Raw genomic sequence first — 21,186 nt, forward strand, 5'->3', positions numbered from 1 at the left:
TTGGGGGAAATAAATGTCCAACAGTCGTGCTGGCAGAACGGAGGTGTTCACTTGACCTTTTTTCCCAGGGAACATCTGTTATGCCTGCTAGTCAGTTGGATTCTGCTGGGAATAACCATTTTTGTGTGTTATTACTTCAGCCATAGCTCCACTTGTTCTCCAAGATAATGCAGTTCTTTAAACATCACAAGTCAGAGGTAGATTTTTGTTGATGGTGGTGGTTTGGATGTGTTATTATCTATCTCCTACCACGCTATCTCCTAGTGTGGTTTTAAAAGTAAAAAAATTCAGTGACAACAGCACACAGGAAATGTGTCTGGTAATATACAAGTGCAACTTCCTGATGATGTGAAGTGCTCCATGTAAGTCAACAAAATAGCTGTGTTAGAGACAAGCTTTCCCTACAAAGTCAACTTTGGGAAGAAATTTTGCGAGAACTTGATTTCTGTAAATGTGTTGGCAGTATTTTACAGCAGGGAATGTGGTTTGGTTTAATCTTGCCTGTCAGTATGTTGTGGTTGTTTGGGTTTTTTTCCTTGCTTTTTCTTTTTTTTTTTCCCTATTCCATCTGATAATGGAACACAGGGCAATTATTTTCATCAGGCCTTTGAATATTTATGCTAATAGCTGTGTAAGTAGTGCCTGCCATGGTGGAGGCATATCTCAGTTATTCTTGGCAGACTGTAGTAGTTTTCTCAGAACAGTGTTTTGTGATTCAGTAGTAACTGTGCCAGCACCCTGTCTTAAGTGGTCTCTGAACATTGCCATTGTAGTTGTGTGTTCAGCTACAGTGTCAACTGCCTTATTTCTCTGGTAAGGATAATAAAAAAAATCTGAAAAAGCAGTTAAATCTGAGTTAAATTATTTTGCAGGTTTCGGTCTTTGCTGTACAACAGTGATGATTTTCCGGTGACAGCAGTAACTGTGAGGATTAGTGAAAAGTTTCCCTTGCCATGGAGTATCTAATCTGTTTAGAAGATGGTGGGGTCATGGGTGAGATAGCTCTATATACTTGAGATTTGTAACTTCCACGTTTGCCACAAATAAGTCCAATTTTGTGTCTGAATTGATCAAAAAGTTGTGGTAGTACTATGTAAAATATATGTTCAAACATCTCTTTCTAGTGTAGACTCAGTTCTGAAATGAACCTTTCTTTTGGGAGCAAGTGCATCTGGCTCAGAGCTGAAAAAGACTTCTGATAAAAGGAACAGGGAGGGCTGAAACTTGATAGAATCAATACGGCTACTTTGGCTGGAGAGGAAGCACCACTTTTGTTTAATGTATTTTTCTGAAGACATGGATGCAGTTGGTAGTTCTGTGTTTTTGCGGGTATTCCAAGAGCATGTCTTTTAACTAAAGCTGCTGAGGAAGGAATTTGAGATTATTCTGAGTTGGAAGGAAGCCACAAGAATCATCGAGTCCAGCTCTTAAGTCAGTGGCTCCTATGTGAACTGGACCCTCAACCTCGGTGTTCAGCTTCTCATATTTCATCAGCTGAAGGTGTGCAAACCTGTGATTTGGTACCTGGTAGTGGTTATTCCATTTTTACTAAAATGAGTATCTAACTCTGCATCGTGAGCACACCAAATGACATCCAGTCAGGGCCCATGATTTAATGTATTAACATTTATCCCAGGGAGATTCAGAACAATTCCCTAAGCGATGGACAGTCCTGCTACCTGCAGAGTCATACTGTAGGCACAATATGAATAAGTGGTTGCAAGGACAGGTAAAACTGAGGGAGGGTAGAGAACTGAACAATGAGAAAGCAAAGTGGTACTTCACAGGACTGGAACTTTTTAGCCTCTTTTCAAAGACCTTTTCAAAAGTTTATTTGGTTTTTTATGATTTTATTTGGCTGGTTAGTATGCATCGCTGTTTTGTGTATCTTTTAAGTTCAGTTAAGTTGTGTCTCTGTTAATTTCAGTCAGTTTTTAATTTCATATCTATAATGTTTTCTGTTTGTATTTGTTTCAGTACTTACTAATGCTAAATTTATTTGTACTGTACTACTAGGCTGTTCAGCTAATCCTTCCTACCTCCAGCACTTTCAGTTGTTGTTTATACCCTCTGAATGTTGTAGTGATTTTGCCTTTTTTAAAGGGTTATTTTTGGGGAGAGGAATGAGAGGTGGGTTGGTTTGTTTTCAGTTTGGTTTTTTTCCCCACCCTTCTTTTTAGTTTTTTGTTTTTTTTTTTTTTTTTTTTTTTTTTCCTTTGGTTTTTTAAAGTTTGTTTTTTTTTTTTTTTAGTTTATGGTTTTTTGTGGGGGAAGGGGTTCTACCCCCAGTTTTTCTTTTCCTCTTAATTTCACGGATCTACTCAAACTGTTTCACCACTGAAAATGCTTTTAACCTCTTCAGGCATTTTTCTAGCAGATCTGCTGGAAGACTATCATTATCTCATCTTCAAACCATTTTGGGAGATGAAACTGATAAACATTCATCATCATTGCAGAAAACCACATCAGTGTTTTGTATTTAGCCTCTAACAATGCCTACCTTTATTCTTCTTAAAGTTCCATCGATCTGCAAACTGTTTTTATTTTAATTTTTTTTTTGCAGTTTATCTCTGTCACATCAGCAGAACTAATTTTATGTTTATCCTCAATCCACAGAAGTTAGTATAATTTGTTTAAATGCATCTTGCATTTGGGTGAATTACAGATAATAGTTGAGGGAATCGTCTTCTGCTACTGAGGTCCTTTCAGGCTGCTCCCCTAATAAAGTCTGAAGTTTTCCTGATAGGGAGGATCTTTGTCAATAAAATAAGTGCACTTAGGGGCTGCTTTCAGACTTTTTTGGTATGTTAACTTTTCTTCTGCTGAGAAGAGACTGTTGGAAATTATTTCACGTGCTGGGATTGCACATCTTGTTCTTTTTCATTACATATGTATGTTTTTCATGTTCTGTGGGGGACTTTGCTTTCCAAGGTGATTCTGGTTTGTGTTTATTGAAATTGCTCTGAAAGGGGAAAAGAAGTGTCCTGTCAGCTACTATTCATCAGGAGACAGTTCTGATCAACAGCTCCTACATCTTACTACTTTTGGTCAACTTTCTGTTTACTTTTGGTGCTTTCTACCAGATCTTATGCAAGGCAAGTGTAGTGCAATATAGAGCCTTTCTAAGAGATCCTAGAAAGCCTTCTGCACGCTACAAAGGCATCAGCCACTTCACATCCGCCACGTGTGATGACAGCCCAACTCTGCTCCTGGTGATGGAAGGCAGACTTTGTGCCATCACGTTTTTATTTGGGCTGGTACTTATCTCTTACTGTCTAGGTAGTTGGAATTATTTGTACTCTGTAACTTTAGGTACCTGACTGTGTCATCAGGCATTTCCCAAAAGTAGCAGAGACTTCTAGAAGGCGTCATTAGAGGGATCCCTGACTTCAGCCTCACCTTCACCACCCCCTGACACACCCATCCATACCTTTTACTGCACTTCCCCTTCCACCCATGGCACATGCACAGATATTCTTTTCACTAATATTTCCCTCCAGAATAAGCTATACAAGAGTCTGATGATGCTATTATATGCTGTTTATCATTCTAGACCATCTAACTAAAAGCTTGTACTGAATTTGCCCCTAGTGCTATTGCTATAGACAAGAACATTATTTGCAGTGCTTGTAGCACTGATTTTTTGCTACCCACCTGAATGAGTCTAATTCCCTTGCTTGCTACCTCTTGGTTTTCTGAAGTCCAGGATGCAATGCACCTCTTACACGTGAAACAAATTTTGGTGTTTGATTCTACCAAGCCTCTATCTCATATATACTGAATTCATGCTGGAAAATCTGACTCCATGAATTAACCATGTAACCACATAATCATGGTCGTACTCACATGTACATGCTTGCACAGTTGTCACAATAGTTTTATTTACGTATTATTTTATAGGTTTTTCTCTTTGCCTTTTTTCTGTTTTTACTGGTTAGCATATCCTGCTCCTGAATTGGCTTTCTTCTGCAGCAGAAGTTGAAGGGCTAAGGACATCTGAGTGAGGCACATAGAGGATGTTATATTAAATGATGACTTGGGCACTTGAAAAACAGGGGAAAGGTACAAGGAATAAATTAAGGCTAATGCTGATGATAGAAGTTAATCTTAAATGATAGCGCTATCAAATTTGCTCAGAGCAGATGACAAGAGAACGTCTTCCAGCACTTAAAATGCTGTCTGTGTTTTTAGGTAGTGCTTAATTAAGAGTGACAGTTTTGAAACTGCTATTTATAGTGTTCCACTGCTATGCCAGGACGCCAGCAGTGTGACAACTTTTTCAGAAGCACGGTCTTAACCCCTGAGTTAACTTTCAAAGATGACTGAATGAGCCCTTGTTCCACAGGTGACTTTGGAAACTGTGCCCAAAGGAGGCTGTGCACACCCAGTTTGGTACCAGTCTTGCAGGCAGAGGCTGATTGCCCAGCTCTGTCTGTGGTGGGATAGAAAGAGAACAGGCCTACAGAATCACACCTCATGCTGGGCTGGTGGGGCACTGTCCTTGTAGCAGCACTGCATGCTTTAGACATGCTTAGCTCTCAGAACTGAGGAAAAATGGCTTTTCTCAGGAATTCTGGCATTTTGCCTATGCCTTTAGTGTAGGAAATGCAACTGTATCGTGGCTGTTGTGCTTTCTAAGTTGGCCTGTTCATATTCCCAACCACCTGGACCAGTGCTTTGCACTGATAGTTTCAGGTCAGCATGCTGGGAAATTCCTACTTGTCCTTGTTTGTGTGAGTTTTATAAATTGCCTTACCTTTCACCTTGGGATCTCAAGCTTTATCTCAGTCTCATGGAGGGAAGTGGTAGGGGGCTCTCCTTACTTTAGCACCAGAATTGGAAAAGCCAATGGTTTGTACAAAAGTCTGTTATGGGAAGAAGTCTGCCAAACAAAAAACATGAGAGAGGAGCCATTGCACAAATGAATCAAATCTGCAGAGCTTGCAGTATGATGCTTCAGAATGTGATCTTCTCAATGTAGTTGATACTACAAGTTTGATAAGTACTTTGCCATATGAAATGTGCTGCCTTTTGAATAAACTCCTTCCCAGGTATGTGCTGGGGAATCTTAAGAGCAGATGAACCAAACAAGCCAATATTAAAGTCAGATTTTTCTTCAGTTGCAGATTTATTCCTCCATTAGTAATTCCTTTGTAATTTCTTTTTTATGTGATATTATTCACCTTCCTGTTCTGTTCTAGTTGACATTAAAAGCACAGGAGATGATTGATACACAGTTATTAATGAAAAATGTTTTTAGATGTCTCTTAAAGCTAATGGGCAGACATCACAACTGGCACTATAGACTTCTTACATAAGTGTGTGTTCAGGCAGAAGTGAAATAGGGTTGCATTTTCTCTTGATTTATTTATTGAGGCTGATAACTTGTTTACTAGTCTGAGTGTTTGTCTTTGGCTCTGACTGATATGGAATAGCATCCAGAAGTGGTTCTCGATCATAAGAATTATCCATAAGCTGTTACTGTTTTCATTCTCAAAAAATGTAGGATGGGGATGTGGTAATTGCTGATCATAGCCTTAAGGTTCCTTTTTTTCTCTGGTTTTTTATTCCTTTTGTCTTTCAGCACCTCTCCTTCCCTCCAATCCCCATTATCCCCCATACTGTTGTTTCAGTGCAGTGCTTTTTTTCAGAAATTTCAGCTGTTTCCCTGGAGGCCACTGACTGGTGGTAACTTTGTGTCTTTGGAAAAAGTATATTGTATCTGATAAAGCAAAACTACCCAAACAAAACTCACTGCAGGTTACTGAAATCTGTCTGCTGGTCAAAGGATGATGCCTTACCAAAGAATGTACTTTTTACACCCTTGCCAGTGTCAAAGCTAAGTGTGTGTGTAAGACTGGAATGTGTGTCTGGAAAGCATAGGCCCAAGCCTAGGCCTTTTTTAAAGTAGTGCTGTAAAGGTGAATTTATGTTCAGTGCTTGGGGCTGCTGGGGAGGGTGTGTTCCCTTCTGCAGACTGAATTCTTACTGCTTTTCCTTCTTTTTACTGCCTCTTACAGAGGCTGCAAGTCGTGCCATAGTCCAGTTTCTGGAGGTCAATCAAAGTGAAGAAGCAAGTAGAGGTTGGATGCTGCTCACCACAATCAATTTACTAGCTTCATCAGGACAGGTTAGTCTGAAACAGCAAAGCTAAAAGCAAATTATGGGGTGGAAGAGACAGGAGCAATAATAAAATGAACTGCATGAACACTCACTAAAAATGTAACTATATTCTGGTTTTCTGTTTTAAGGTCCTCTTTCTCTTGTACTGCCACAGGACTTCTGCTTTAGCTCCTTGTGGTTTCAGTTGCCTGAAAAAAAAGTCGTTTTGAGACTTAAATTTATCTTGTTCTTTTGAATAATGCATATAACTTTTATTGCTGCCCAAAGGCTTCTCTTGCATACTGCTGCTTAGTGCCCCATGAGATGTATGGCACATACAGCCCCTAAATAGTTCAGACCTTGAACTTTGCACACCTCACTGGAGGAGGGCCATAGCAGTTGTAAAAAGCAAGGCCAGCAGCAGTGATGTGTGGGTGGTAGTGAATCATTCCTGCCTCTGCTTCTGGTGCTGCCCCTCCATCAGGGAGCTGTCTCTGGCAGTACACTGGGCAGCCGTGTGGTTTGTTATTTCTGCTCTAATCTGCCTTTGTGATTCAGAACATCATCTTCTCTCTGTTTTAGTATGTCATAAGCCTCCAATTTGCCTTTTCTTCCCACTGATACTTTCATATTTTCTACTGCCTTGCTTCTTAGGGCTCCTTACACCTTCTTGCCAAGTGAGAGCATAAATTGAATAGTCCTCCTCCCACTCCCATTTCTCCTGCTACAAAGAATTGGTAGCTGATGAGGGCTTGGCTGAAGGTCTTGTAATTAACTTTTAACTTCTGTTGGCAGAGACTGACAGGTTTTGTTTCTGTCCTGTGCAGTGACTGCTCTAAACTGTGGCTCTGCAGTGCTGTTGTCACGTAAATAAATCATTTTTTTAAAATTCCTGTTTGGATAGGCATTTAAGAGTAGATGGTGGCTGTGTCAACACCTCACCAAAGGTGTGAGAAAGAAACAACAGCATTTCAATCAACTGTGTTATTATTGATGTTTTGAATATATAATATGCTGAACTGGTATTTTTTACTGTGTTTTCTTCTTCCTCAGAAAACTGTGGACTGCATGACTACGATGTCAGTGCCTTCCACACTTGTTAAATGTCTATATCTGTTTTTTGACCTTCCACACGTGCCTGAGGTAGTTGGAGGAGCACAGAATGAACTACCTCTCGCAGAGCGCCGAGCGCTACTACAGAAAGTCTTTGTACAGGTAAGAGAGGTAAAATAGGTCAGGGAATTGGCAAGAGGAAAGTAAATACTTCATGTGAGCAAAGTCTAGAAACTTTTCGCTTGAACCAGGTTTTACTCTTCCTTGATTCTTAAAAAAACTGATAGCTAAGAGAGAGGTGGATTTTCCTGCAAGCACAGCTGAGGTTAAATTTCCACTCCTCCTCTAGTTTTTGTCTTTGAGAAACACTTCCTGCACAGAAATGCATGCAGCTCTTCTGCACAGATACTTAAAAGGAGCAACATGTGGACTACTATTCTGTTTTCATCTAACTGGTCCTAGTACTCGTTATCTTTGGCTGTTACTGATTAAAATAGATGTAGTAAAAACCACTAGTATTGATAATAAAATGGTGCTCTCAAAAAAACTGATTGGAATGGGTGAGGTTTCAGACCTCCGCCTCCAGTTGCAGACAGCCTTCCTCCAGTTTTCTGAGAGGGAGCCTGAGTTTTTCCTGCACAAGATGCAAAAGATCAGACATCCTCAAAACATGCGGGAAAGGGAGTGCGATGCAGTAGCTTCACTTGTATGGCTGCATTTTGTTTTGGTAGTTAGGAAATTCACATCCAGGTGCCAGTTATTCACGTAGGTCTGCAGTTTTGCTGTAGACTTTCCTGACAAACTTAATTTGACCAAGATGTTATGGTTGCTGCTCTGCCAACAACCCATCAATAGCCACCTTCCTGCATTAGGAAGGGATACAGCAGTTTGCCCCACAGTGCTTCTCCCTGTGTGCAAAATTTAGACCTGCAAATTAGGCAACTTGCAGATTCTCCAAGAATGGAATATCCTGGTATTCATGCAAATATGCTGTGTCAGCCTAAGAGACTTAAACTCTGCTTCCAGTCTTCTGGTAAGCATTTTAAACTGAACTGGGACTTGAAATAACTGTGTGTCCAATGACCTTGTCTTGTGTTCAAAGTACAGAAACACACAAAGGAAAGCAGCACATTACCTTTTTTAATGTGTTTCCTTAATGGAAGAATGCTTCACCTTTTACTAAGTCCAGGCAAAATTAGCAATGATAAAGGTATTAATGCTAGTTGTTGAATGACTTCCTGTTTCAGATCCTAGTAAAATTGTGCAGTTTTGTGTCCCCGGCGGAAGAACTGGCTCAGAAGGATGATCTCCAGCTTCTGTTCAGTGCAATAACCTCATGGTGCCCTCCCTATAACCTGCCTTGGAGGAAGAGTGCAGGAGAAGTACTAATGACCATATCTCGTCATGGCCTTAGTGTCAATGTAGTGAAATACATCCATGGTATGTGTCTTTCCTCAGTAGTATTTATTGGGATTTTTTGCTGCTGTTCTTTCATAGTTTTATTTGGGATATAGGCATGAAAATAATAGGGAAGCTTCCAGGTTTTTAGTTTGGACATGTGCTTGTTTACATACAGGTAGCATTTCTATGTCCTTGTGTATTGAGAGAGGTGATTTTAGCTGAGTCTGTCATTCACATTTCAGTTTAACCTGGAAGGGTAGTTTCCTCTCATGTTTTGCTGTAGAGTTCATGATAAGCAAAAGGAAAGGCTTTCAGTAGCTGCCTGTATTGAAAAATATTTGCTGTGAAAGATGCATTAATTCTTAACAGGCAGCTGTCTTCCTCCCCTGTGGTCCAGCCCAGTTTTCCCAACCCAAGGATGTTGTTCTTAGGGCCTGGCCCATGGAGGCTCTTTGCTTGGCTGAGAACCACACCTGTGCTGGATGGGTTTGGAGCCCCTGTGTTTTCCCTGTTCTCTCACTGACTGGATTGCTGACACTTCAGTCAGCCTGCATTTCTTCTGCCAGGCCCTTGTCTTCCCCACCTTGCCTTGGAGATTACAGATTGAAGATTTTGTGCATCCTGAAGGCCAAGTTAAAGTTATCTCATGGACTTAATCCAGCCTGAAAGTCACCAAATGAGTGAAGCATCCAGACTCATTCCAGTTTGTCTCCTGTCCATCTTTTAAGACAAGTAGATCCTGGCTGTTGCTGGCATGGAGACTGTGGTGTACAGGGACAATTTTGTAGCTGGTTACAGATTTTGGTAGCTAATAAAAGTAGTACTTTACCCATCATGCATCTTTGCAAGGAGCTGGTAAAGAGGCAGGTGCCAAGCTGGTTCACAACAACTTGCAGATGAAAAGCAGTGTTGGAGAGGATATTAGCTGCCTGGAAGCAGCTTTGCATACAAATTATTCCTTTTGCTTTTATTGAAAACTGTATGGGTGTTTCGGTATGTAGGACTTGAGGAAAGAAATCTGATAAAATATTTTTGTAATACTATATTTAAGGCTTTTAGACTGTAGGGCTACATTGGAAGCATTTGTAGTTTTTAAATTGGACTGACTATGGAAGTGAACGAACATCCTTATATATTTTAGCAGTGTACACCAATTGGAAAAAAAGAAACCCACAGTTTTGAGTTGTTCACACCCTGAGAAGCAAGTAGTTACAAGGCTCTGCAGAACCATTTTAATGGTTTATTAAATACATCACCTTGCTCCCACATACTTCACAGAAAATTTCAGTCTGTGTTTTTTCTTGTGCTAGCAGTGTGTTTCCAGTTCCAGTCAGAAAGATGTGATTGTACAGTATCACTCAAAAGCACAGCATAGCCACCAGTTGAGTGTTTTTAGATAGGACTTAGAAGGTGATAGACTTCTAGTGGGCTTTTGATGAGTGGTAGAAGGTGTATGTGTGTGTGAAGATGTTATTAATTGCAACAAAGAAAACAACTGGAGTTTTGACTGTCATTTGGCATATTACAGCTGTTACCATTATTGCTTTTCTCTATGGGCCTGATCCATAGAGGAGTGAAACTGGCATGTGAAAAGATACTGTAGGTTCTTTAAAAAGTGAAATGGAATCTTAAAAAGAAAACCAGTCAGCACTGCCTCTTGCTTTTTGATTAAAAAAGTGAACCTGACTTGAGATAACAACATCTGTCACAAGGCTCATCTTATATTCAGGAAAAATTTAAGATATTTCATCATATGCAGAGGAGCATCCTTTCACCCTCTTATGCTCTGATTTAATCTCTGGGAAATTTTGTTATCAATCTAGCTCGAAAGATTTGTGCTTGTGTTGTGCATGCTGCAAAGTTAAAATAGCAAACAATTAAAGGGAGCATCTTTAAAACAGAGTGCAACTTAAAATCTCACAATAGATTTGCGAAAACTTTGTTACTGACCTAATGAACTGATGGAACGTGAGAATTATGCAGGGCAAGACAAGTTGGCTCTCTTTGATGCCAGCCAATGAAATGTTAACCCCAGAGTTGGAATAAAATGACATGGTGTAAAGGTTTATATGTAGAGTTTTAATAACACTTCAAGTCGGTGCATTGTATAACGTTGTGTTTTAAAAGAAAAACATATGGTTTAGAATTACTTCCAGTTGCCGGATTTGTTTTTTTATTCTGTTACCTGGTCAGAATTTTTAGGTAAAAATTAGTATTTATCTACAGTTTCCTCCTTAGAAGAGTTGTAAAAGGGAGGAAGGGATTGGCAAAAAGAGGTTAGGGTTCTGATCCAAAGCCACTTGAGAATCCTTCTCATCCTCAAGTGGTATTAAGTGTTCTATGACAAGAGATACTTGAATAAGTTGCCTTATTGCTGTGTTTTGTGTGTTAGTTATGCTTCTTGCTGTCATTAATGTCGGTAAAATCCTAAATTTCTCCACTGCAATTCTTTTCAGAAAAGGAATGTTTGTCCACGTGTGTCCAGAACATGCAGCAGTCTGATGACCTTTCTCCCCTAGAAATAGTTGAGATGTTTGCTGGACTTTCTTGTTTTCTCAAGGACTCCAGTGATGTATCCCAAACGTTGTTGGATGATTTTAGGATATGGCAAGGTTACAACTTCCTCTGTGACCTCCTCCTCAGGTAGGCAAAAGTGCTTGAAGAAATGCAGACAGATCACTGAGCTTTTTCAAAAATGTTTTCTTGATAAAGAGTACATGAATAGGTTTAAACAAATAAGTGATTATAGATCATTATAGAATGAAGATATTAGGACCAAAACATTGAATTCTGTGCTTCTCTCCATTTATGAAACTACATTCTTTAACTTTTTTGTTCTTTCGTACTGGTTTATTACTAAATGTTTCTTGCTTTGTAAAGAAAGCAGTTGCTTGAAAACAACTGGTCCTAAATATTTAGAGAGAATCCAGAACATAAAATTTTGGCTGCAGCTAGTGATTTTTGAGTTTGGTTGAAGTTTTTGTTATGTCTAAGGAGATGATTTAGTGATGGGCTTGGCAGTGTTGGGTTAACAGCTGGGCTCAATGATCTTGAAGATCTTTTCCAACCTAAATAATTCTATAATTGTATTATTGCCTTATCATGCTTTCATAATGAAAAATCACGTATGTAAATGTGGTGTGTGCTATGAGGGAATAATTTTACTTTTTAAATTAAAAGTACTTCTAAGCTGCTAATGGATTAAAAATATGGTAATGAAAATGCCTGCCCAAAAAAAACCTTGGTGTATGATCTATCCATGGTCTCTCTTTTTTTTTCCATGAAAGAAACTTCTTTAATTTTCTGACTGAGAAAGGATAGTGTCTGTTGCTCTATTTGTGTAAAATCTGTGGGGAGTCTATGTGGCTTTGTTTGGATATGAAGTTCTGAGGAAGAACGTTTAGCTGTTGCTGTTGTAAAATATATATATTTTATAAATCCAAGGTATATACTGGATAACTGTAAGTGTACACCTAACGAAGTATATTTGGGTCAAAGATGCTTAAGGCATTATTGCTGAGAAATGTTAATATTATCTCCCTATTTTTGGTGTTAGTATGCTGAATTTTGGCACCCAAATATTTTAATTAAATTTTCCACTACATTGTGTACTTCTGAGGGGGATTTTTTGTTTGTTTTAAATGGATACCAGACATAGACATGGCGTTTGAAATTTTTCATCACAGTTAAAGTTACTTATAAGTTACCTTTGGTGCCACAAAAGCTGAAGCTTAATTCCTGTTAAGGAATTGTTATTTTTCTTGTTCTCTAAGTGAAGTGTTGGAGTACATTATATTCACTAATGCATTAATTTAAAGCAGTGTAATTCAAATGCAGTTGTTTTCCAGAAACTTTGAGCCAAAGTTTAGGGGAAATATGAGGTGAACATGCTGTCATGTTAAATGTTGAGGTACAAAAGTGATTCTCTGTAGATCAAGTGTTTTAAACAAGTTCTCTCTCCTGAGCTTGCTCATCCTTAAATCAAAGAATGGGAAATCTCTGCCAAATGAATAGGAAGCCTGGAGATTTGCATGTCTCATTGAAAAAGGGATCATCAGGTGACACCAGTAAAGGTTAATAGCATAGGAATGTGTTATCATCTCTTCCTGAGGTGGTTTTCTAGAAGAAAATAGTTCCTTTCAAAAAACAGTGATCTTGAAGAAGCCCATGTATTGGTCAGTGATGGACCACAGTAATGTGTTCTCCCTGCTTTGGCTCAAACCTACCCACAGAGACTTGGTCAGCTCTGGGGCACTTCTGTGAAGATAACTGTCAAGGAAGAGTATGAATTGGGACATTGGGTCTCAAGCTGCAAAGAGGGGAGGCTTTGGAACTGGAAAAGCAGAAGCATGCGTGAAAAAGGTAGATCAGTAAGAAATTGCAGAAGATGCGTGAGGACAAGAGGAGCACTTTGGTAATTTCACCTGGATGATGCGAAAGGGGCAGGGCATGTGGAGGATTAGTGGAATGATCACAGGTGAGCTCAGGGCCTCTGTAGTGACTGAAAGAAGTTCCTTCCTCAGCCACGTCTGACTGAGAAGAAGATGGAGGACGCAGAATGAGCTGCTTGTAAAGGTTTCCCACAGTCACTTGTCAGCAAGAAGCAAAGCAGAGCTTTGCACTGCCTGAGTGAATAGACGAATGTGATTCCCAGTTTACTCCTGAGATCTGCAGTTAGTACACAAGTAAACATGGTTTTATTTGTGGTGAAGGAACAGGGAAATGAGGATGGTTTTATGATTCAGAGTTGGTGTTTAGGGTTTGGTCTGATGGTGTGTCCTGTCAGTAAACAGTGGCTGGAATGAGATGTTAACATTTCCATCCTTTTGGGTTCAGAGGTGATAAGAGTTTGTAGTTCTAGTGAGGGTGCTTCGTCCCATGCTTCTAAGTGCTAGGCCTTTACCAAGATACCATTTCATTAGCACAGAATATTCAGTCTCAAAGTAGCAGATGTAATCTAGCAAGTTAATTACAGATCTATTTAATTGCAGACTATCCATGTACTTTCCTATGCAGTTATGTTCATGTCTGTGAGAGGATTTTTAATGTAATTTTCATGTCTCTTGGTTTTTAGCAGAACTTGTTGAGTTCAGGGAGAGATTTCTGAGGTAAATTCCTATGGCAAATAACTGTTTGCTCTTAGAAGTCCAATGTTTGACCAAATGGTATCACATATGAATATGGAAAATACTGCAGGAATAAGGCAGTAAAACTGGTCTCTAAATTGATAGAATAAAACAGATCTTACTAAAGTGATTTGAGTTCAGATAAACTAGTGCTGCTAACTTGATCCTGTTGTATTTTCTTTAGATTAGAACAGGCAAAAGAAGCTGAATCTAAGGATGCTTTGAAGGACTTAGTTAATTTGATAACTTCCTTAACAACATACGGTGTCAATGAATTAAAGCCAGCAGGTGTTACCACTGGAGTACCTTTCCTGCTACCTGGATTTGCAGTCCCACAGCCTGCAGGCAAAGGTGAGTCTGCTTTCTTTCTCTGTTTACTTTTTTGTTGCTGCAAATGACAAAATGCAGAGCAGCTGTGTATTGCACAAACCTTTTGCAACCAAGTCTAGGTTCTTTATCTAAGATTGTGTATCAAATGCTCAGTTATTTTGGTCTCAAAGATTTTAATTCGGGGTTGGTACCCAAAGAAGAAAGCTTAGGGCTTTTGTCTTTGAGGACAGGTCCAGCCTCTTTAACTGCAAAGCTGACAGTTTTCTACATGGAGATTTGAAGAGATTATCTTTTTGGAGAGATGCACTGATTTGATTTATGGTATTTTAAGCTGCTCTTACTGAACTGATATGAAAGGCTGATGTGCTAATCCTTCCCCCACCCCAGTTTGCTTTCTGTTAGCTTTTGTCAGCTCAGGCAAATGTATCTTGTGAGCTGAAATCTGTTATTTCATCACCAGTGTGATCAGAGTGATAAAATCTGTGGTGTGCTTGAAACCACAGTCAATTATGATTTGGAGATAAGGTTGAGGAAGTCTTGGGGGACAAAAGGTTGTATAAAAATAAACTTATGTTTCATATCCTGTGCATAAACTTAAAATTCAAGTTAGTCTTGTATGTAACTAAGGAGTTTGGAATTTAATAGTGACTGTGGAGCTAGTTTGTTGAACTTCTTATGAGATGTACCACTGCACAAGACAAGTTTGTTTAGGATTGCATTTTTAGATTTATAGACCAATGAATATACATCCTAGGTTCCTTGGACAGTGAGTTCCTTTCTCTGATGTGGAGACAGTTCATTGTTCTTAGGAATTGTTTTTCTTTTGCACTAAATAGAGAAAGAAGGTGAACACTCGGAGTTTAATTTCTCCATGTTTTGAGTATAATATTAAGGTTTCTTAGGCTAATCAGCTTTTCTGATACAATACTATGAGAGAACCATGGTCTGTTGCAATCTGCAAGAGAGTTTTTTAACTTTGTGGTAATTGTCAGGACATCTCTGTTCCTTTTACCTGCTTTTCATAATGTTGGCAAATTGTGTCTTTTTGAATACTGTGTTTTCTCAATTTACTCATTTTCTCAATTACTTCTATTTAAATCCTTTTAGTTCTTGAACTCTGAGAGCTGGTTAGAATTTGGTTTCTTCATGGGTCCTCCTAAGAATCAAAAATAATTTATTCATCTGCTTGATTGCCTGGAACATCTACTGATACTGTTAGAATAGAAATAGTTGTATCTGACACCACTATGTTCCTGTCACATTTAATAAGCTCTAAATCCCCTCATTTGAACATTTTCCATAGTAAAGAAAGCATGTAAAGAGGTCTTTTTAGGAACAACTTCGTGTGACTTACAGTGTAACTAATGCTCTTCCAGATGTGAAATTGTTCCAATGTTCATTTAAAGGGAGTTTTCTCTTGCCTTCTGGAGAAATACTGACATGGAAGGTGGGGAGGCGAGGCATGAAGATAATTGAATTTACTGTTCGATTGGACAACTTAGTTTACAAAAATGAAGAGAGTAGCGCGCCATAGAGAATATGTAATGAATAAGAATTTTTTGTTCATGAAAGGGTTTTCAAAACAGGTCAACAGTTGGCAAATACCTTTATTTGCAAAAAAAAAAAAAAAGATTTTATTGTTAAAACAACCTAAATTCTTTGTTTAGAATGCCTTTAAAGTTCTCTCTCTCTTGATTGTTTATTTTTTTAGTTATTTTTTATTGTTAGTTGTTTTGTGTATCACGGGATCTGTCCACTGTGTCTTGTACTATTCCTACAGAGGTTTAAAAAGTTGAATTTAAGGGATCTTTTGAGTACAATAAGAATACCTGCCCATAGAAAATTTTGGGGAGCACTCATAAATGATGCATTCTTTAGCTGAGTGAATGAGATTTTAATCAACTTGAAAGGTACTTACAAGAAGAAATGTGACTGAGCTTTCAAGATGTGAAATGTTTGTGTGCTAATATTAGAGCTACTTTATGCTTTAGAACTCTTTCCCTGTGTTTTAATTCCTTAGTTATTAATAGTGCTGGACCCTGCCAAAGCTTTTTGATTCCCAGCTGCAAGGGTTGCATCCTGCACTACAGAATATAGAACGTATCATTGTGGCTATAATGAGTCTTCCTATGGCCTGGGTACATGATGGGCAGGCTTTGTTTTGTCTCTAGGACTGTATCCTGCATACATTTTAACACTAAATCAGTGTTCTTATCTGTTTTAAAGATATTATTTTTGATTAGCATCTTTAGCTGCTTACATAAACTCTTACTGTCAGAGATGAAGATGCCATCCTAAAGAATAGTAGGTGTGGAATTTGCAGTGTAAGTGGTTGTGCAGAGGCTTTTTTGAAGTTAGTTTTAATGTTTTTTTTTTGTTACAAGTCACCTCATACACTGGTATTTTATTCCCACGTATTAAAATGCATGGATCATTATTAAAAAGTGTATTCATTGTTTATGATGATTAAGATCTTTCTCTTTCCTTTTTCCTCCCATCCCACTTTGTTTCCTGATTTAGGTCATAGTGTGAGGAATATTCAAGCATTTTCTGTCCTCCAGAATGCATTTTTGAGAGCAAAAACCAACTATCTAGCACAAATCATCCTTGATGCCATCACGAATATTTATATGGCGGACAATGCCAACTACTTCATTTTGGAATCGCAGCACACATTGTCTCAGTTTGCAGAGAAAATTCCTAAACTTCCAGAAGTGCAGACCAAATACTTTGAGATGCTGGAACTGGTTGTCTTCAGCTTGAATTACATACCCTGTAAAGAACTGATCAGTGTGAGCATCCTTTTAAAATCCAGCACTTCTTTTCAGTGTAGCATCATTGCCATGAAGACACTCCTGAAGTTCACCCGTCATGACTACATCTTTAAGGATGTCTTCAGGGAAGTGGGGCTTCTGGAGGTGATGGTAAATCTTCTTCATAAATATGCAGCCCTTTTGAAAGATCCCACTCAGGCACTGAATGATCAAGGTAGCGTGTCCTTTTCCATTTTGCTAATACTTGTCTTTTTTTGGCTGGAAATAGTGAAGTCTAACATTTATGAGAAACGAGAGAGTCTGAACATGTACCTCAAGGGCTGAAGACTGCTGGGCCATCTTAAAAGCTCATTGGAATTGCTTCTCTCAGTTTCTTGAGAGTAGCTCAAGGCTAACTTTAATGAATGATGCTGTATGAATGCAAAGTAGTAGGAGCTCATATTTTCCTTTTTAAATGTTTTCTTTTGATGCACTGGTTCAATATTTGTCACTTAACATGAAAAAAGTAAAGGAGCAATACATAGCATCAATGTTCTTCCTGACAAAAGGTACTTTGTACCTTCGAGTTTAACCCCAGCTTTGAAAAAATACTATGAGTGCATATCTGAGCTCTTAATAGGAGACTTTTTTATAAGCTGGGTCTACATTTTTCTAAGCATTAAAAAAAATGGAATTCAGATCAATTAACTCCAGACTGGAGCATCCCAGATAAGCTGCACAGCTGCTAGGCCTGCAGAGCAGGTTCTGCCCTGTGCTGTAGGAGCATGCATGCACACACAGACAATTTTTTTTACATTCTTCATTCAAACTGCAGTTGAGCTTCTGTGCATCAGCGACACTTCATTTTTAACCATAACTGCTGGATGTAACCTGGGTTTAATTGTATGAAGCTTCATTAGTGAGTGGTAGCTGTAGGTTAGTTAGAAAGCTTTGTTGCCAGCAACTCCATTGAAAAACAGTCTGTTCTCATGTTCCTGTAAATAAACAGATGAAGTTGTCATCCAGTTAGGGTGCTACCTGGGTGCACCTGGCCTTGTGTTGGGGTTTACTTTTTATTGGAGTAATTTAAAATAACAAAACCGCACTGTTTTTCCTGGAGTGTTACTCTCTGTGTACTATGCCGCTTGCAGTGTTGGTCTGTTAGACCTGTTGAGCATTCAGCACGTTTGCTGTAATTATGTGAGTGTAGTTTTGTGTGGAATTTCTCTCTTCACGTACTGAAAAGTGAACAAGAACAGATGCAGTTCATCCTCAACTGGTGTAGTTTTGTGGCTTGAAGAAACAATAGCTGCAATGTCAGGCACTCACAGTGCTCTAAAACTTCTGTTTAAATTCTTGTCTTTATAAAACTAACTTTTCATATGGTTGATGGTTAAACTTTCCCAGGAATGCATGTGTAGACTAAATCTCGACTTGCTTTGGAAAATGGTGGGGCTGCATGCTCTCTGGGGAAGCAAAGAAAATAGAAGTTTTTGTTGATGGAAAGTATCAAGAAGCATATTTGTAAAGAGTGATATTTTCTACAACTTTAGCTTCTGAAATTTTTTTGTAGTGGATTCAAGAAACAGTTCGTTTGAGGACCAAAAGCAGCTAGCTTTATTGGTTATGGAGACCCTGACAGTACTACTACAAGGATCAAACACAAATGCAGGTGAGTAAAGAGATTGTTGTCAAGATACGAATAAAAAAGTAAGTCAGAAAATCATGTCTTGACTTTCTATCTTCAGACCAGTATTCAAATACACTGAAATACACTTTCTCTCTGGTCAAGTTTTGCCAGCAAAGTGAATAGACAGCATTACATAGAGTGCATAAAATAAGGGAGAACAAGGTAGTGTTTAACTTGAATTTATTTGGTATTGTTTACTTGAAGGCAAACACCGGACCCTATCACTCTTCAACAATTCTGCAATAATTCATAGTAGTGCTTGTAACACTGTTTGGATATTTAAAAATTTAAGCACATAATTAGAAATGTAGTTCAGTGTTCACAGGTATCATGTCTACTTGATGTAATGCCTGTATCTTTAGTTAAAGATGTCTTTTCATTTTTAAAGAGTTATTCCCAGTCAGTACGTACAGACAGGGCTCTCTTACAATTGTCCTTTTCTAGATCAGGCAGTTTTGTATTATGTATGCTTCATTAACCAGGACTTAGTGATTTTGGAACCGTGGTAGTGTCCACCTGCCTTGTGACAAATCCTTGGCTGCTGTTAGATGGCATTCCTGACCTCACCTAGGAAGCATCAATCAGCCATCAGAACCTCCTTGCTGTTTCTCAGAACTCATTTAATCTCTGTATATGCACTGGAGAAACAACAGTGGGAGTGTAAAAGACATCAGCACTTTGGGATGATGCCACAGATGTTGTTTCAGGGGAATCTTGAGAGTTCAAGGGCCTCATTTCATCAGTAACTCTCCCAGTTCAGGAGTAGGACAGAGCATACCGGAGGAACTGGGAAACTGTTTCTCAAAAAGTTTGTCTGCTGTCAGTACTGGGATGTGAGTGCAGTGGCACTGAGTCCAGAGGCTGGCAGAGTTTATAGGTCATCACAGAAGCATGAGTAGGCACAGCCTTGCAGTGATTCATACCCCACTCAGTGCTTGGTTTCTGATCTTAAACCAGTGTCTCTGATAAGCTTTCCAGTGTATTGCATAACTACTAACTACATTTCAACAGGAAATTTGGGTGTCCTGACCCACACAGGTAGTTGAGAATCTACACTGAGAGTGGGAGAAATACAAAATGTTATCCAGTCTCTATGAAAACCTGACCACAAAGGAGATGGGCTTTACCTGTGAAGGGGTGCAATAAACTCACCCGTCTTGAGGTCTGGGGCGTCTCCTTTTGCACCGAGTCCATCTCTGATCCAAAGGACATCAGAGAAAGCAGGAGGCAGGAAATGGATAGTGGGATAATGTTTGTATATAAATGTTAGAGGGAATCAACTTGTTAATCCTGAACTTGGTGGTTTAAACTGCTCTTTGAGTTTATAGTCACATGGAAACTGATCCCTTTTGATGTAGTAATGCAGCATTGATCCATTTCCCCATTCAGTTTTCATCTTCGGTAATTAACATGGGGCAATGCTCTAGGTGCTGACGCTGTACTAAACGCACATTAGATATGCCGTATATATTCTATTTTGGAGGTTGTAATGTTTTCAAAATCGATTTTCATATAATTTTCAGTTATTGCATTAGCCAGTAAGCTTGAAAACCATTGTTTGACTTAAGCTTAATCTCTACAGAGATAGGTCTTGGCACAAAAATAATCTTCTGCAGAATCTTACAAATGATGTGGATAGACTGAACCACTTCTTGACCAGCGCTCCTGTCCAGAAACATCCCAGTTATATTTTTAGTTCATATTGCATTTAGGTCATTGCTAAATGTAAGATAAATACTACCCTAAACCAGAACAGTATACGGTCTTCACAAAACATGGAGGTACATTTGGTACCTTTTTTTATTTCATCCTGAGACCCTTTGGCCTCTAGCTTGAAAAGAGTGACTGCTGTTGGAATAACAGAATTATTGAGGAAATTCTTGGGGCTGATAATCCATCCTTGTACACAATGCCTTTAGTGAAAAATTTTGTCAGGGGACATAGAAGTTCTGTTTTTATTTGTGTTTGGGGAGGAAAAATAGTAGTAAATCATTACAGATTTGTCAGATCTCAGTCCTGATCGAGCCAGTGACGAGGGTAGAAACCCAACTCCTCTATCCTTGCAATTGCAGTCCGGGGTAGCACATTTTTCAGCAGCACTTTACAAAAATTACCTCAAGGCATTCCAACAGGTCGGATCAAATTAGCTGAGTTATGTGCCTCACATCTGGGGCACCAGTTTGTCAGAGTATTCCTTTTTCTGACACAAAGATTGAGTGGGGTTTTAAAGAGTTTTGTTCCATTTTCAGTCTTATGTGAAGGGTGAGACGGTACAGAAGTTACCATTCACACCATCAAAATCAGAAGCCAAAGTATTTCCTAGTTACAGTACATTATAAGTGTTCCTGGGCTATCAGCTTTTGCCACACAATGCTGTTAATGCCTTAAAGCCAATCATCTAAAATTACCCCTCGTGAGTCCTACTACAATGCATCTTTCATAGTTCTATTTCTCCATAGTACCTAGTCTTATTTGCAAGGCCATCATTTGAAATTTGTTTCTAATTCCATTTCTCTCTCAACAATGTCTGTCCTATTGTCCATGACATTTCCAAGTCAGCATTTTTTATCTCAAACCTTGCATACAGATGCACATTATGGGAGCCCTCTGTCGTGCTTTGAGAATTCTCTACAAATCCATTTCCCACGCACATCCATAGAGCTAAAACTCTGCCCTTCATTTTGTAGACATTAAAATAAACACCTTTGCTGTTGTTTTTGCCACTGGTTAT

At 38.9% G+C, this 21,186-nt stretch overlaps 1 protein-coding gene across 8 annotated transcripts in view; it reads left to right on the forward strand.

Moving 5' to 3' along the window:
• WDFY3 (WD repeat and FYVE domain containing 3) overlaps positions 1–21,186 on the forward strand; it is a 151,818-nt gene that overhangs the window by 57,437 nt on the left and 73,195 nt on the right. For all 8 annotated transcript variants that reach the window (XM_066186492.1, XM_066186485.1, XM_066186488.1 and 5 more), the window contains 7 exons: positions 6,021–6,130; positions 7,156–7,317; positions 8,403–8,595; positions 11,013–11,199; positions 13,867–14,033; positions 16,533–17,000; positions 18,339–18,437. In XM_066186492.1, coding sequence (XP_066042589.1) covers positions 6,021–6,130; positions 7,156–7,317; positions 8,403–8,595; positions 11,013–11,199; positions 13,867–14,033; positions 16,533–17,000; positions 18,339–18,437 — 1,386 coding nt within the window. The remainder of the gene's footprint in view (positions 1–6,020; positions 6,131–7,155; positions 7,318–8,402; positions 8,596–11,012; positions 11,200–13,866; positions 14,034–16,532; positions 17,001–18,338; positions 18,438–21,186) is intronic.

This window comes from Chamaea fasciata, unplaced genomic scaffold (genome assembly GCF_029207755.1).
Source record: "Chamaea fasciata isolate MVZ Bird 193981 ecotype frontalis unplaced genomic scaffold, bChaFas1.0.hap1 SCAF_6, whole genome shotgun sequence".
In the NCBI taxonomy this organism is placed as follows: Eukaryota; Metazoa; Chordata; class Aves; order Passeriformes; family Sylviidae; genus Chamaea; species Chamaea fasciata.